Source organism: Plectropomus leopardus, chromosome 4 (genome assembly GCF_008729295.1).
Source record: "Plectropomus leopardus isolate mb chromosome 4, YSFRI_Pleo_2.0, whole genome shotgun sequence".
NCBI classification, from domain to species: domain Eukaryota; kingdom Metazoa; phylum Chordata; class Actinopteri; order Perciformes; family Serranidae; genus Plectropomus; species Plectropomus leopardus.
This window is the reverse complement of record NC_056466.1, coordinates 25,513,766-25,531,354: the sequence shown is the minus strand read 5'-3', so window position 1 is coordinate 25,531,354 and position 17,589 is coordinate 25,513,766. Positions and strand designations below refer to the sequence as shown.

Below are 17,589 nucleotides of genomic sequence, written 5' to 3'. Positions count from 1 at the left end.
ATTGTCAAAAGATTAACTTGAGTAATTACAAGCAAACTTAATCATTTTTTTGACAAGCCAAATCAGGTTCATTTTGATAATGCCACATAAATCCACCTGCTACTCAAAGTGCATCAACCATCAAGCATTCACTGGGCATATCTTAATACTGGGGTTGTGTATTCAGAGGCAGGTTTGGGGCAGGTGAGGGGTCATCTCAGCGATTAACAGGAAAGTGAAACAAGTGCCTCTCATTTTTTGAGCTGCTCCAGCTAATTGACAGTTATGCATATAGACAGCACACTAATGAAAGTACTGCGATAATGGTTCATTTACACATAGAGTGTGTGAGTATGTGAGTACGTCTCAATCTTACTCACCAGAGTTGCTGTTATAAATATAGCACATGGAAAAAAAAATGTCATCTCTTCTTTGTCAAACAATTTCTAATTATTCTTATATTTTTGTATATACACATATAAACATTCAGTTTGTCTCTTGTAAGAATCAATTAACCACCTCAAGAACAATATGCAGTACATTGACTGGCAGGCAATTCTTCATTAAAGCTGAATTGGTCAGGATTTCACTCATGATAATTTAATATAAATATAACAATAACTCAAATAACTAATTTGAAAATAATCAACATAAATGTGTCTTTTTTTATCAGAAAGAAATATCCTTAATAGAAAGTACTCTTTATATTTACAATAGCAACCTTGTATCTGCACAGTTATATCTGCTGTTTAATATCAAATAAAAACCAAATAACATTTCACGTAGCCTGTAGAATTTTCAACCTATAACAGCACTTTGGAGCAGTTTTTCTAGGAGTGGTACCATATTGTGTCTCATGCATGAGGCTGTAAAAAAAGAAGACTGATAGCTAGAACACATGGATGTAAACAATGCAGAAAAAATTACCTTTCAAATGTTTTATGAGAAAGCATGCTTTCAATATGTTTGTTTAGACCTCAGGTGAGGGACAAAGTCCAGTTATCACAACTGAAGCAAAGCATGTATATTTTCTAAACAAGTTTGTGTACACACAAAGAAACTGCACATTGTAATGTTCTTAAATTTACCTGTAACAAGGTCAAGTTGTTAATTACAGAATGCTCAAGAAAAAGACCTGTATTTGAACAAAACATAAGCTAGTGAGCAAAAAACATAAGGAGGCTCAAAACTCATTTGTCCTGCTCTGTGTAGCCTTGAGTGGTTGGGAAGCCAAGTAATGAACTGTTATTTTCCGGTTATCGAGAGTAGTGTCAAGAGGCCTTGCAAATAAATAACTGATTATGAAGTTGGCAAGTTTATGTCCAATTTTAAAGAATGAGAATCCTCTCAGCACTCAGTGTAAGTCAGACAAGATTCTGAGTGGTAAAAGAATTTCCCTGATGTTAATGTTGCAGTAACGGGATGACCTTTTCTAAGAGATCAAGCAGTCCAAACTGCGAACAGCAGCCAGGATAATTTCTTGTTAATAACTGAACCTGTGGTTTGCCTTTGGCTATATGAAAGTTTCATTAGTTTACACACTTATGGCTGAACAATATCTGCGGGTGAATAGGTATGTGTAACCTATTAAAATGTTTAACTTTTTACTGTGTTGCTATATATTTTTTCAATCAAGAACACTTAAGTATAATGTTTTGCAGGATGTGTTTCATACACAAAGCTGAACCTCTCCAGCAGTGCCACCTCTTGTAACATTGATATCAGGGCATACACATTAGATAAAGCACCTACTGGTAGTTACAAGGTGCCACTCACACACATGTACTCTCACAAACACATACACAGACACACAACTTGCTTACATCCCTGACAATTGTTTAACTGGAAGCTTGGAGCTTGGAAAGAGAAAGAAAAAGAAAAAGAAGAATGAACAAAAAGCTGAAAATCTTCACTACTTACTTCTCCTCTTGCCAACGTCTCCCTTGGAGGTGGCAGCCTCATTTAGCAGCACCATCCCCATGGTGATTGCAGCATCTGGGAAAAGGTTGTCAAGGAAACAACACACTTGCATACAGGAGAGGGAGAGGCTGGAAGTACACACTGCCCCAGGAAGAACTGCCGGACACGCATATGCACTGACAAATATACTCATATGTACCCAGAAGCACTCAAACAGATTGGTGAGAACATCAGTCACTGGTACTTTAACAGCACAACGTACTGTATATATCAATGACTCAATTTAAAGATGGACGGCATGACAGCTCCCCAAAAGTGAAACCAAAACATCTTGATTGCCCCCCGGTGGCTGGTTGCAGTATAGGTCATAAAACCTGCCTCCTCTATGTTAACGGATGGGACGTGGGCCAAATGAAAACCTCAAAGCACACATCAAATATATCTTTCCAAAGATGTTTTTTGTCGTTTTTGGTAGTTCTTAATGTATGTTTAAGTGGTCATATTTCTGATGAGTTTGACTTTAGTCAGTTATTTAATGCTACAAAAAGGGGAGGTGGCTTCATGACCGAAAGTTGTGTGCGTCAATCAGTGTGCTTGTGATCAAAAGCACTGCTTGTAATTGGGTTGGCAATAATGCAGCTCCACTTCCAAGCTCAAAATCATGTCCCCAGCACAACATGGCATTGCCCTATGTGGGATGTTTTGGCTTCATCTTTGAACATGGGAAGTGGCGATATATTGCTCATCTTTATATACAGTGTATATTTATAAAGGTTGTGGACAGAGTAAGATGGATAATATAAAGGGAATCAAATATAACAGCCCTACAATAAATACTATTTAATTAAGGCTCATAACCATCATAGTTTTTTGAGACCAGTTAAGAGATGAGGTCATCAAACTGCTAATTTTGGGGACAATGGTTTATGGTGTATTGCATTTCATTTTATTCTATAACAGAAAACTACTTTGCTGATAGGTCACTCTCTCTATTAGTAGTGTACCAAATATAGCATACTCACTCATTCACAGTTTTACTAAGTAACACTAAGTAAAGCGTTGCTAAGTAATGCTGTTACTTTTGGCAGAACGTGTAAGGTAATTTATTACTTTCTGATATTCAGTAACAGCGTTACAATGACTTAAATACAAATAGGTTCGTTACTCGTTACTCCATGAAATGAGGAGACAACTAGGCCAGTTTCACACAGCTGTGCATCAGCAGCGCGTAACATGTTGTTTTGAATTTCGGTGCCCATGTTATCAAGTGAGAGCATCCAGCAGCGATAGTCAGGAGCGTCTCAGCTTCGCGTCAGCTGCAGCATGTCTACAGAAATGGTGTCTTGCCGAGTTTTGAGCGTGCCGCGCGCCTTTCTCAGCAGAACCTATGACCCTCTTGCTGTGTCATTATGAATAGGAAAAAAGATGTTTTCGAATTAATCACAGACACGGTTGTGTTATTTTTGTCCAAGAGAGGTGAAGAGATCACAAAGCAACATATGGCAACATATTACTAACAAATAGGGCTTTTTAAAACTGAATTGAATTTGTAGTGGTACAGCTTTATCCAAGGAAAGAAAAAAAAACACACTGGACTCGCAATTCAACAGATTCTTTTTTGAGTCCACACAGTATGGTGGTGATGAAGACAACTGGACAAACATAATACACTATTACAGGAGCAGAGAACACGTATTCTTAAATGGTGTGAAACTGATGCATTACAATCGCACACACTTGTAAAAAGGTCAAAGATGCCAATCAGCCAAGATTTTGTGACAGTAAGTCACTTTTTGTGTTGGTGGGATCTGTTGTTTGCTGTGCAAATACTATTTACATTTTGTAATTGCTATTTCCAATCTGCAATGTCTTTTACAGATCCATCTGACCATGGCGAGGCAGAGGTCGTATTTTGAGATTCCTCTGCAAAGATTTCTAGTATTTAACTCAGCCAAGGCCATCATGCATTTGGCTTGGTTTGTGACTTTGTCTGTCTGTTTGTCAGTTGGATTACAAAAAAAAAACTACTGACCTTGTTTTCATGAAACTTGGTGGATGAAGGATGAAGGATGAAGACTGGGCCAGGGAAGAACCCATTAAATTTTGGAGCAATTTAAAATCATGGGGCACATACACAAATTATTTTTTTCACTTTGCAATATACAACATTCATAGTCTGGGCTGGGGCTGCACATGGCTCTCATCTCAGATGTCATAAGCCAACATGGAGGCGTTTGAGCCAAAATGGTATCTGGTAGCAGTGCACTGCCACAACTAACTTTGTTCAAAAAATGACCAATAAATCTACCTTCTATCTCTAACAACTGACACAGTGAGGACAGAGCCAACAGTAGCTGTTGTTACACAGACATTGCCCTATAGGGCCACCACAAAGTCCTCTCTTTATGCCTGCTTTGCATTTTTGGCATCATGTGGCATCATGCTGCTCAAGTGTGTGATTTGAGACAGCATGCCCGCATCCTAGAAGTGTGATGAACATGACATGTGACACAACTGCGTCTGCCTCTAGTGTGACATATACCATATATATCAGCAGGGCTTTATAAGCAGTTACAAAGGCATAAGATTGCAATAAGAATCATTTATTTTTCCTGTAGTACAACGGCTGATCTTGTCCTCTGCAAGGAGGATAAGGAGCTCCCGGACCTCATTGTTTCCTTTATTTGTGGACATTTACTGGTGCTGTTCTTCTTAAGTTAGCCACTATTTGCTACCAATCGAAAGGGGGCTAGTGTTAATGGAGTCAGCTCACAGTCACAACAGAGCATCCTCGGTAGGTTTCCGAAGTAGTTGTTGTCATGCTTCCACGGTGAGGGCGCATTATCAGTGGTACTAACAGCCTAGCAACAGTACTAATAACTGCAACAGTTCTGACAGAGCTAACTGTGTGATAATATGTTGGTGCCTTGAACAACCAGCCCGGGTAGTGTGCAGTGCAGAGAGGCAGCAATTAGCTGACCATTGGAGGCATGATTAATAATAGTTTGCTGATACATAAATGTTCTGAATGTCTTATATTACACCATTTTTTCCAGACTGACTGATCTACATTGGTACTATATACTTCTACTGTAGTATTTAGCTATTGTTCAACTTATATGACCTGTTGACATAATGACCTAAACATTCAATTATGAATAGTTCATGCAATATTGTGAACATCTCTATTTTACATGCAGGGCAGGGCTCCATTAAACATTTGAGCTGTTCTGAAATCACTGCAAAGCACAGCCTCAGGTGGCTTATAATTACAGATTCTCGTCTTCAGCATGCTCCGCATACAAATCCACATATAAGACAACCTGATGGGGTGCACAAACAAAGGCTGCCACATGGGGAGATACAAAGCGGAACTGAGGCTCCTCCTTATGATATGGTTACAGACATGATATGCTGCCGTAACACAAACACAGGAGATATCTCCACATACAGCCATAGAACTGAACCATGGAAGCTGGCAGTTTGGGTGGTTGTAGGAAGCTTTGCAACAGTGTGATAATGAAGTCATAATAACAAATAGATATCAACATGTAGAATAAGACCATGCAACTGCAAACAGAGTTTTTTACCCTGGGCCTGCAGGCATCCTCACCCACATCTGTCTACAGCAGCAGAACATCAGAAATGTGTGAAGCTTAAATAGACTGCCGTGTATTGCCACCATGGCAAGAGTCCAATCTCGCCTTCCTATTGCCAGTTCTGCCATCTGCATTTATTGTATCTGTCATGGTGCACCCTAATCATTCTGGAAAATATTCAATTTACACATTCACATGCATATCATTACAATAAAAAAATGTATTATTATTATTTTATTCCTGCTTAACTGATTGATATTTAAGTCAAAACTGGAATATTTATACAACAGTTTGAAGGCCTGCAAGTTACAGATAAAAGCTTTAGGCATTCTCCAGTTGGGTCGCAGGGATTTTTACCATGGTGCAAATGAATTGCATTGCTTGATGTTTCGTTACCACAATTCATTGATGTCGCCCCATCTGATTATTGTGAAACATACAGTAGATCATTCCCACTTGGCGAGATTGTCTGAATGCATCTGTCAGTCCATATGTCAGAATGGGAGAAATGCTACATCCCTGTTTCTACGTCAACCTAAAATGGTTCATATGCAACTACATGTGGCACCTGGTTATGTGTACGGCTGTGTATGAAGAATTAAAAAAGGTTACATCCGTAGGGAAACTGCATCTATGACAGTTGTGTGTGTTTACACCACCTGTACAGATAACAAGGGTAGGTGTGTTTTAGCAGTGTGTGTGTGTGTGTGTGTGTGTTTCATTTAGATGTAATCAGATGGGCAGAAAATAAAAAAAATAAACTGCATTAGTGTGGACAAACAAATATTGCTCTGCAGCAGGTGCGACCTTGGACCTGCTATTTCCCAGAGGGGCAAACACAACAGCTAGGGATGAACGGTATCATTACCCACACACATACAAAAGCACCGGCGCAAGTGCACACAGGCATACAAGCAGAGAAGAAGACAAACACAAACAGAAACAGCTATCCTGCCAAAAGTACGCAAACACACACACACACACACACACACACACACACACACACATACACACACACAGGCACAGCCTATCATCAGGGGTTGAATTTGGAACAAATCAGGCAAGGAGGTGAAGTTAAAAGAGGACAATCTCTCGTCTCTGTATTGTCTGTTTGTTCAGTCCAGCAGGCAGCCTCCCTATGGAGAATGCTACCGATGACAAAGCATTCGTGTTGGGAAAATAAATGTAGCAGCAAGAGAAACTGGATGCTTTTTTTTAGACATGAACGGTAGCTTCCTGGGTTGTAATCAACCAAAGAAAATCTCGGTAGACTGAAATTCTACCAACTCTTCAATCATACAATTGATGGATGGAAGGAAAATAATCTGCATGTTATCTCCAGATTGGCTAAATTGCAGGTTAACTCTGTCTTCAGGCAAGTGGAATGTCTTAAGTGAAAAACGTATGTAATATTATCTGAAAATAAACCATATCGCTGCACTGTATCGCTTTTCCACCTGAGCTGTGTGTGCAAGTCCGCCTTACCACTGAGCATTAAACAGGACTGAAGAAAAATCTGACATACTGAACACTATAGAAGGCAACTCTGGGATTGACAATGTCTTATACAATGCTGCTTATGTTAAATATCTCTGTAACGCTTAATGCTCGAGAGAGACTTACAATTTCTAGCCCAGAAGCTAATGTTAACTTTCCTGCTGTCCCAACAAGCGCTGCAGTGAGATCGTATTCTTCTCAGAAGCTTTGTAACCCAGCCTTGAACTTGGAGACTTAGTAGAATAAAACCATATTACTGATCTGACACTGAATGTCTTTTTTATCTAAATTCAAAATGTTTCAATTTGGGTAAAATGCTGCACTCATCACTGTCACCAGTGGTCCAATCACAGTGGAGCAGAGGCTGGAAAAATACCACAAAGACCAACCATCACAAAGTGAAAAAATATGAGTGCTGGACAACAACAACTATTGTCTACCAATCTAACCAATTGTTGACTAACCAATCGACTGTTCGGCCACAAGTTTACAGTCTTAGCAGCTTCCCATGCACTTTGTTTAAGCAAATGGAGAACTGAAGGAATTTGTCGCTGAGCAGAGCTGTTGGTCATTTCACAGAGAGCTAAACTATTATGGATGATTTGGATTTTGTAGCCCTGTGTCTTAATTTAATAAATGTATACAACACATGAAACATACAAACCCAAATGCTTTAGTGAAAGGATACTCAGTAGAAGGATGATATGAGACTCGGCCACAAACTGAGCCTGACTGCTGCCATGGATATAACTCTGTCAGGGAGAGAAACACAGAATAAAAGACGTGATTACTTTAAGATTGTTCATTACACTTGAAAAAAGGTCACACTGGATTACATCCTCAGTGAAATTTCAAATTGAAAAAATAAATAAAAATGCAGTAAATAAATAAAGGGTTAAGTTATGAATGTTGAAAAGCAGGGCTGTCCGGTAAGCAAAATCAAACGGAAAAGTTGGAAGCAATGAATAAAAGACAGTTTGGAAAATCATTCATAAAAAAGGCCATAACCTTTGTGAAAAATGTTTAAGTTACAGAGAGAGTAAAAGTCTACCATTCCGAGAGAAAAACTTCTAATAGCTTAAGAAGCTGGCTTAAAATGATGCCCAACATCTCTTTATCTTTTGAGTACTATAACTGTCCCCAATATAAGTAAAGTGGGCTTGGCTGTCGCCAAAATGGTGCCCAGTTCCAGCTCCTGTTTTGCCTCATCATGATGGACACATGGGATCTAGAACAAAGTGGCAAGTAATTTTTCCTCCAAGGGCAGGTTTTAACAGCAGCAATTTGCTTTTGTGTGTATGATGCAACCATACATGATTTTGCCAAACCTACAAACACCATTTGTGTTTCTGTTTGTGTTTGCAGAACAATTTGAAAATGCATGTGTGTTTATGTGTTTGTGTAGTGTGAATCATAAAGAATTCTCCCGTGTAGTGTGTAGGCGAATAGAGGTGCTACCTTTTCACTGAGTTGGCAGAGAGGTCAACCTAACCGTGCAGTAACATTTATACATACAGACACACAAAATATTGAATAAACTTGCATTCACTGCCCAAACTCTAAATGGAGAATATCAGTGTCCACTGTCATCAGTATTCTATGTCAAATTGGTGTTTGCATTAGCAGTCCTGAAACTGAATTTTTTGTTAAAACTGATTGGCCATGGTTCTGATGAAAAAAAAAAACTTATCTGAACTTCTACTGTTTAGAGGCACATCCAAGTAATGGAAGACAATTCATTTCTTCTTAGGTAAAAATGAAATTCACAAGTAGCCAAGCCCTTTTGTACCACTCATGTACAGATAGGGCACAGAACTGGAACGCATTTCCTTATATGGCAATTTTAATGGTGACTGATGATTATCAAATCCCATGAACGTGCATAAGGACATTCATTTAGCCTTTGCAAAGTCTTTACATTTAGCATTGTTATTTAACTCTGACAATGCATTTGTATGTAAATGTATTCCATCTCGCCAACCACTCTGACACATCACTTCAACATGTCATTTTTCTCTGTATAGATCACAGCCTGTTACAGTCAGCAGCCATTGTCTCAACCATTGAAAAAAGTCTCCCACACAGCACAGTGCTTAAGGCTGAAACTCTGCACAAGCAAGCGTCTCTGATAAGATGTCAGAGGCCCAATTCGACTGGCATGTGTCTGTGTGTGATGGGAGCAAAGCTGAGAAACAGACAAAGGAAGACAATGTGGAAGTCGTGTGGAAATGACACAAATGGAAGAGTGATAGGAAGGAAGTCTTTCAGCGTGTTTCGCATTGTTTGAATCCCAGCAGATTATTAGCGTCTGGGTTTACGGCACATCTAGGATCTGTTTTTCCACTTGACTGCCCTGGTGTTCACTTCTTTCCCTATCAGACAGGAATAAGGATGGGAAGATGAATATAAAATGACAAAGGAGGAGGAGTAAAGGGTGGACAGCTTTTTCTTGCTTCAGTGGAGATAAATGAAGAATTTTTGCACTTGAAAGCAGACATAAAGACGACAAAGGCTCAAGGCTGAAACGGATCCTTTTGTCTTCAACACAGACCTGTTGTTCTGCATTAAGTGGGAGTTTTGAATTGTTATCAAGCTGCTTTCTTTATTGACTGACAAACCAAGGATTCTTTATTACTACCATAAAAAGAGTTTGCCTTAGTTGCGCTGCACTTTTTGGAAGTTGGTGAGAGATTGCTTTTTGCATTCCTAATCACTATGTGAGAGAATGCCAGTTCAATTCGGTCCTGCACGAGGAAATCTTTATCTTTAATTTCTTAAATTAAATCAAGAAACAAGTATAGAAAACCACAAACATCTTTTATTTTTATCTTGCTGACACAACATTCTTAGTGGCTTTTGGATTTTGGATAAGCATGAAGGAGATTGACTTGGGAGGTGATTAACCAACATTCTTGTGAAGCACTATGCTATTGTGTATGTGGTCTAGTTGTGCACTCAAATTGCCTTGTATGTTGAACATTTGAAAATGAAACATGGCAGGTGTTTTACAGGTCCTCCTTTATACTCTGGTCCAGCAATCATTTAAAATGAGAGCCTTCCCTTCCTTTATCTGGGCCTATACATTCACTCAGTTACCAGTTTATAAGGTACACCGAGCCACATCCAATACACTCAAATACAACAGCTCTGCAATAAATCCTACCTTTATGAAACTTTATAGGGGTAGACAGTCTTACAAACACTGACACTGACAACACCACAAACTACAGCTATTCATAAAGACTTAAACGCAAGAGCAACATTGAAAGAGTGTGGCAAAATAAACACAGTTGAATAAACTCTCCTCTGTGAAGCTAAATTTAATATAACATAAAGGCATTGGATTGCACCAGATTTAATTTGTGTACAGTATGTTGTAGCAAACTACTGATTTATGGCAGGAATCTCATGCACACAAATGCACTTACTTCAGAGATTTTGTACAAAACAAGTGTAAATATGATTACTTTTTAAGGATTGCTGCTAATATTATTGGAGAGCCTTTAACTTTTTTAACCTGACTTTAGAAAGTTTGGAAGACGGCACATTTTGTCCCATTTTTGAAGGGCAGAGATCTATCTAATCCTAACAACTATATTTCCATATCTAAACTTTCTGTTTTAGCTAAGGTCTTGAAAGGACTTAAATGTAATCAGTTCAAGGGATTTTTTTATTAAGACATGGCATTATCCATGACTTACAGTCTGATTTCAGGAAAAAAAAAAAAACACACCACAGTCACTTCCACAATGAAGGTTTTAAATAACTTCATAGATGGAATTGACACAAAAGAATACTGTGCTGCAATATAGCAGCACAAAAGCTCTTGACACAGTTGACCTCTCTGTTTTGTTACAAAGGCTTGTTTACATAGGACTCTCTTCCAAAATGGTTCAGTGGTTTGAAAACTACTTGAGTGGTAGAATACAAAGTGTCCAAGCTGATGGTGTGTTTTCTAGCTTTTTGAATGTACAAAATGGTGTCCCACAAGAGTCCATATTGGGTCTTATTTTATCCACTATTTATATAAATAATTGTGCTGCAGTGTTAGCAATACAAAATTATGTTTTTATGCAGACGTCACTGTTTTGTATAGTTATGCCTCATCTTTAGCAAGTGTGGTTAAGGAGCTGCAATCTGCTTGTTATGTAGTTCAGAGTAATATTTGTGAATTGAGACTTGAACTTAACCCTGACAAATCCAAAATGATGTGCTTTTAAAGGCGATGATGTAAAGCAGATTGTTACTTCATGTAATCAGGTGACTGAACGAGTCTCAACTTAAAAATACCTGTTTTTTTTTTCTTTGAAGACAATCTGTCTTTTCAACATCACAACAAGTGTCTTACAAAAAAAGCCCAGGGTGAAGTTGGGTTTCTGTTACAGAAACAAATGCTGTTTCTCTTTTTGATTGATTGAAAAAATTGATCCTTTGATTTTATCAGAGATTCAATGAGCAAGGGCATGAGCGAAAAGTAAAGTAAAGTAAATATGAGGCATTGAAAGAGAGATACTTTGAGAGAATGGCACAGCTGTGCCATGTCATAAAATGCCAAGTAACTATCCCATTTGCAAACCTTAATTGAATGAGAGAAGTTCAGTCGCCTTTTTGGGAGACTGTTGAACAGTCACTCAGGGAAATGACTGCTAAATCAAGTACACCGTGAGTATATGAGAAAGATTAAAGGGAATAGGGTAGAGAACAAAATAATTACAAAAAACATCACGCAAGAACTGAAAAGCCTGGAAAAAACAAATTAATGAGACACAACTGCATCAGTATCCTGGGGTGGAAAATCTCTTCAAAACTAAACAAACATTACTTCATACTATTTTTCAAGACACCGCTCTCAGCATGTTGCCTCCTCAACATAAACAGAAACTGAAGATAGTGGCTATGAGCAAGAGCAGTGCTCGGGGGATGAAAAATTCCTCAATCCATGGCCAGGCACTTCCAATTAATCTGATGGATTAGAATGCAGGAGTTCCATTCGTTAGTGTGCAGAGCCGAGAGTGTGTGTGTTTCAGTGTATGTAGCTGTGCATGTGTATACTGAAAACCAGTGAGTAAATGCAGGTTTGTGAATGACACTATTTAGGAAGAATTTGTCTGTGTGTGTGTGTGTGTGAGTCCCTGTGGCCGTGTGTATTAGAAATACGTAAAACAACATGGTGGTCTGGAAGAAAAAGTAGCCACAGCTCATTGGGCTAACATGGAGATGTAGAAAAGCTTACTTCAGTGTCACGCTCTCTAACTTGTTCATTCTCTCTCTTACTTAATCAGACACGTTACCAACGCAGGCCACATACTTGTTTGGAACATGGAGCCTTTGAAATGTGTTTTGGTGCTGAATATAGCCAGGTATTATTCAAAAAATGACCTGTTTTACATATATTTAAATAACAATGGACTGAGACAAATGAATCACCTACAGTATATTACATATAGATGAAGACAGCTTCAGGTGCTTCTGCCACCAGTTTACTACTACATATGTGTTGAAAGCATAAGGCAAGAGAACTTAGTCCCTTCAACAAAAGCTTATCTGGAGAATCAAAAAAGAACCTTCACCAATGTACATCAAAAAGAAACAAAAGCTTTTATGTGTTAAGTGTATAAAGGTTTAAACATACAAATCACCCCTATCTGTAAGTGATGCAACAGAATGTGTCAATGCTTGAATTTTATTAGCGCCTGTCTCACATCTAATCTGAGCCACAATGCCTGACCACCTGTCAAGGGCATGGGCAAGCACCTGATTGCAGCCATTTAAAGTTTCTCAGTACTTCACAACTTATTCATGCAGTCTTAAAAGTACATTTTCAAGATGTTTAAAAAAAGAAAGCAATTACCTAGAACAGCTGGGCACTGTTGATTTTAAGCAAATGGTTCTTAGGCAGGAGTAAATATTGTTTATGCAGTGAACTACTCTAAGCTTTGCATTTATGCACACCTGGTGCACGAATGAGTATGGCTATAATGGTTTGAACATTTGTGCCAAACCAACATGGTGAACCAAAGTTCCTCTTTTAGCTGTATGCAATTGGAAATTTGTGCTGAGGTCAGCACAATATCATGATTGGCATATGAGTCAGTAAAACTATGGCGAGCCCAGATGAAAGGAGGGAGCCGGAAGACCTGGACAGGTACAACAGTAATGGAGAGAGAATTATGTATCAGATAAGGATCATGTGTCAGCATGGGTCTACTGGTACAGGGGAACACATCAAACATGCTAAAACACATTTGACAGCATCCCCCCTGGAATGTGTCAATCAAGGAAAAGAAAACCCTATTTTAACTTTTTAATTTAAAAGTATGAAACATGCTTTTCAGTTTTATAGTCTATTTTGACTTGTTAAATTTGTGGATAAGGTTTGATCATTGTTCGTACTGTGTAAAGCAGAAATGTTTCTTATTTCAAAAATAAGAATAGTTTACCAAAGTTGTCAAAATGCTTCCCCAGTCAGGATTTTGTCTGTCCTTGACTCTTGTATTAATGCCTGTTCAAAACAAATTTAAAAAAAAGTGAAACTGAAAGTTGCACTGAACAGTGACTCCAAAACTGCGGTATGAACCAAATCGTGACATTTGTGTACAGTTACACTCCCACTAGTGAGTACTTATGACAGTGTATCGGGGATCTACTAAAAATAGTGATCAGGTTCAACTGAATGGAGAAACATGTCACCAAGAGATACTTTTTGGCTCACTGATATATAATAATACTTTCTGGTAAACAATAGGAGTATGAGATGGAGATTAGGATTTGCATACAGGCAATACTTGTTAGTAGGACTGATTTATTGTTTTTGGTCTTCTCATTGAGTTTGTGTGCAATAAGAAAAATATAAAATATCAGCACTGAAATCTCTCACTTAGTAGTCAGTGTTGTCCAAACCAAGCCATCTTCACATTTAGTTCTGTAACAGAACTATTACATGCTGTTACATGTCGATGTCGTTTTAACTGTTGTTTTAACACACAGCATGCTGACACATACCATTTTTTTTAAATAGCTTCACTATGGCTCACCTTCATAAAATTAGGCAGGTTCACGCTGTGGAGCTGTCTGGTACAACTTTAATCTGCTGCTGCTCCAATTAATCTGATGGATTAGTTTCTTAAGAGACCCACTTCTGCGAATGAGCTCGAAACATCAAGTCTGTTTGTCTTTAAATAACATGGAACAATGTAGTGTAAGTGAAAGAATCAGGCTGACAAGTAAAACGAGTAAAATTGTCCTCTATAGTTTGGGATGTAATGGTCAAAGACAGTTTACTCAATTAATTGACCCATCTGTTAAAGCCAACATTAATTATTATGTTGTGAATTTTTCAGCATTAATCATTGCGTAATTGCTTTGCATGCCTAGGAAAAACAATGTTTATTGTAGGTTGTCTAAGGCAAATGAGAAGACAATTAGTATTCTACCCACCTTTTTATTTACCATATCCTTTGGTATAATAAACACTTAAAATGCACTGAATAATTTGAACACAAAGAGAGGTCTATGCAAAATATAAACTCAGTGATGAGATTATTCCTCCAGAGGGTCACGAGATAATAAATGGTAAAAGGTTAGCTCAATCAAAAATCTATATCAACGTTAGAAGTCTAAAATATGTCTAGACCTTTTCAACCACCTCCCCTGAGGATAATTTACTAAAGTATGTTTTTTTTTTTTTTACATTAGCATGCTCTTAGATCAAGATCTCAGGTCCATACGTGTTTACGTTCTTTCTAATACAAGCACCAAGATGTGAACAGCACTGAGTGTGTCTGTGTTCATGCACTCATTTGAATACATTGACATTAAAAAGCCTTGTTTATATAAGAACTGCATAACACAGCCCATTTGTCAGACTTCGAGGCAAATTAGGTGTCTGCACCAATGCAGGCGTATAATATGCATTTACATATATACCCGCACACACACAGAGAAAGGCCATATGCATCTCACATGTTTATTGTTGTATTAAAATAAGGTTGAGAACAGACTTTCACAAAAGGCTGTCAATAATTTTCTTAATGTGTCACATCTTAGTGTGCTTAATGTCATAGAAAATATACTTGACAGGAACCTAAGCACCAATAAAAAAAGTAATAGTTGGCATCAGTGGCAAGTTATGTCAACACTGATAACACAATGTATGAGCAATGAGTTTAACGCCTTCTCTTGACTTGACCATTCTCTCTCTAACACCAAACTGCTGTAGTGTTAGCTGTTAATAGCTGTGGGCCAGATAACCTTTACAAATAGCTATATTCATCCTTTTTCATCCCGTATCATGTATTTGTGTGTATAGTGTGTGTGAGTGTGTGTGTGTGTTTTGTTTGGTAAAGGTCAGGAGGCACTCAGACAGGAAGAGGGATAAATGAAAAGTCAACAAAGCAGAAAGAACAGAGAGGAGAAAGAGTAAGTAACAGAGAAGAAGAGAGATGGAGTGGAAATATGTGCTTCATTTATATAAACAAAAGATAGGTATGACTCTGTGCATTGTTGCGAATGGGTATAACGATAGGCAATCAAGGAAGTGAACCTTGTGAGGTACACTGAGTAAGAGTGCCGGCTAAATACGTGCAACATAAAATGAAAACCAGAGCATAAAAGAGAAACCCAATGAAATGACTGTTTGCAGGATGATAACCCTGAACTGAATCAGACCTGTAAACTAAAAAAAAAAATAAAAAAGTTTTTTTTTTTCAAAAATAGAAATAAGTCCTAGAAAGTTTAACAGTTGGCATAAAAGCAATTCAAGATTTTTGTTTGATTGTAAGAATTTAAATATTTCCTTATTAAACAAGACACAAGCTGCAGCACATCAATGATTAAATGTCTAACTAACCAGATCTGAGAGCATATGGGGGGATTTATCCAGTACAGCTGAGGGACTGTGGGCAGGTTCACTGAACACTTCATTTGAACAAATATGGTAGTCGATTTTAGGGATTCAGGTGATGCTTTAAAATCTCATTATCTACTCACTGTTTATGCAGTTCAATGTTTACACACTCCGTGGAGAGTTCAGTTTAATTACCCAAGAGTCAATTAAAGCCATTTAAAAACTGCTTTTTTATATATTTATTTTTTTAAAAACATGTCAATCAGGAAAATGAGGTGACTTCTTATTTCCTCAAAGGACTATGTTTAATTTGTGTTTCGTTTTTCAGGTATATATGGGGGGGATTTCATCTGGTGGCAATGAGCTGTAAAAAAAAAAAAAAAAAAAAAAAAAAAAAGGAGCACTAACGCAGGCTTGCGGCTAAGTAAACTGATGGCTCAATCCACAGGCTGTCCAAATAAAGCTGAACAAGAGAAAAAAAAACTTTGCACTTTCACTTACTATTTACCACTGCTGAGTTGCCCTTGAGCAAGGCAGTTAACCCCCTACTGCTTCAATGCATTATCTTGGTGGCAAATAGCTGAAGCATCCCATGTGTGGGTGTGTTAGACAGTGAGTGTGAGTCTGATGATTTTCAATGTAATGGCTCAGTCACTCTAGCATCGAAAACAAACATTGAGGCTGAAAAATGAAGCCAACAAAAAACGGGAGTTCCTCAATTGCCCACTTGTAGACAATAACCAAACGGTTTTAAGGCCATTTAAAAAAAAAAAAAAACAATGTTGGTCTCTATAGTTAAGGAGGGTTATTTCAATATAACTCACTCCTTTACATATAATTAAAGTGAGTGACAGGCGGTTTGCAATATGTCACTATGAGCATATGGAAAGTGTCTATGAGTCAGATCCACCCCTTGCTCATCTACAGCTATGCAATGAAGGAATCACCTGCTGCTCCATTATGAATCGTCAAAGTCAACACTGAACCCCAAATTGGCATTGTTGGCAAGTTGTCTTAACAGTGCTGACCTTTAAAACCTGCTCTGTTCCAGTAAATAAATGTGCCACAAAACAGGGATGGTTTACAGGCAGTTATGACATAAGAGTCATGATTCATGTTTTTTATTATTTAATAATAAATGTGAACTTATTACCCAATTAGCAACAGAGATATCTAGCTTGCTACCAAAAATCAGCTAACACAAAGAGCTTCTCTCTCTCTGTAGCACCTCTTTATTAAAAAAAAACATGTACAATCCTGAACACAAAATGCCAGATTAAAAAAAGGTCCAGTACAATGAAAATAGAAGATTTGAGGATTATTGCGACTGACTGGTGCTAACCTGGCTGTCTGGTGTGATAGCTCGCCAGCAAGTCCTCTATCTTTCCTTGTACACCAATTTCCTCTCTACTTTTCTCTTTCCTTCTCTCTCTCTCACCTTCAGGACATTTGTGTTGAATAAATGGTTCTTATTTACAGTTTTCTGTGAAATACAATGGCTCCAATCATTTTGTGTGTGGCTGTGCAGGTTCTTGGGTGAAGGCGACCAAGTGTGGGGACAGAGAGAGATGGTCAATGTCTTCTGGTCTGAACAAATATCCAGCCGAAAGGACCATTTATTTCACTGCTTCACTACACTGTTCAATTCTCTCCATATCGGCTCAAAACACCCAGATAAACTCACAAGTATTCCCTTACTCAATCAAATGCACGCACACACGCACGCGCACACACACGTGCAGGTAATAA

General features: G+C 38.1%; 1 protein-coding gene across 2 annotated transcripts in view; it reads right to left on the bottom strand.

Annotated features, from left to right (window-relative positions):
* The window catches only part of tusc3 (tumor suppressor candidate 3), an 83,033-nt gene that overhangs the window by 14,742 nt on the left and 50,702 nt on the right, over positions 1-17,589 (bottom strand). Inside the window, exons 7-8 of one of the 2 annotated variants that reach the window (XM_042485169.1) lie at positions 7,684-7,747; positions 1,900-1,974 (exon numbers count right to left, since the gene is read on the bottom strand). The exons of the other annotated variant lie outside the window; for it this stretch is intronic. Coding sequence (XP_042341103.1) covers positions 1,900-1,974; positions 7,684-7,747 — 139 coding nt within the window. The remainder of the gene's footprint in view (positions 1-1,899; positions 1,975-7,683; positions 7,748-17,589) is intronic. 2 annotated transcript variants of the gene reach the window in all.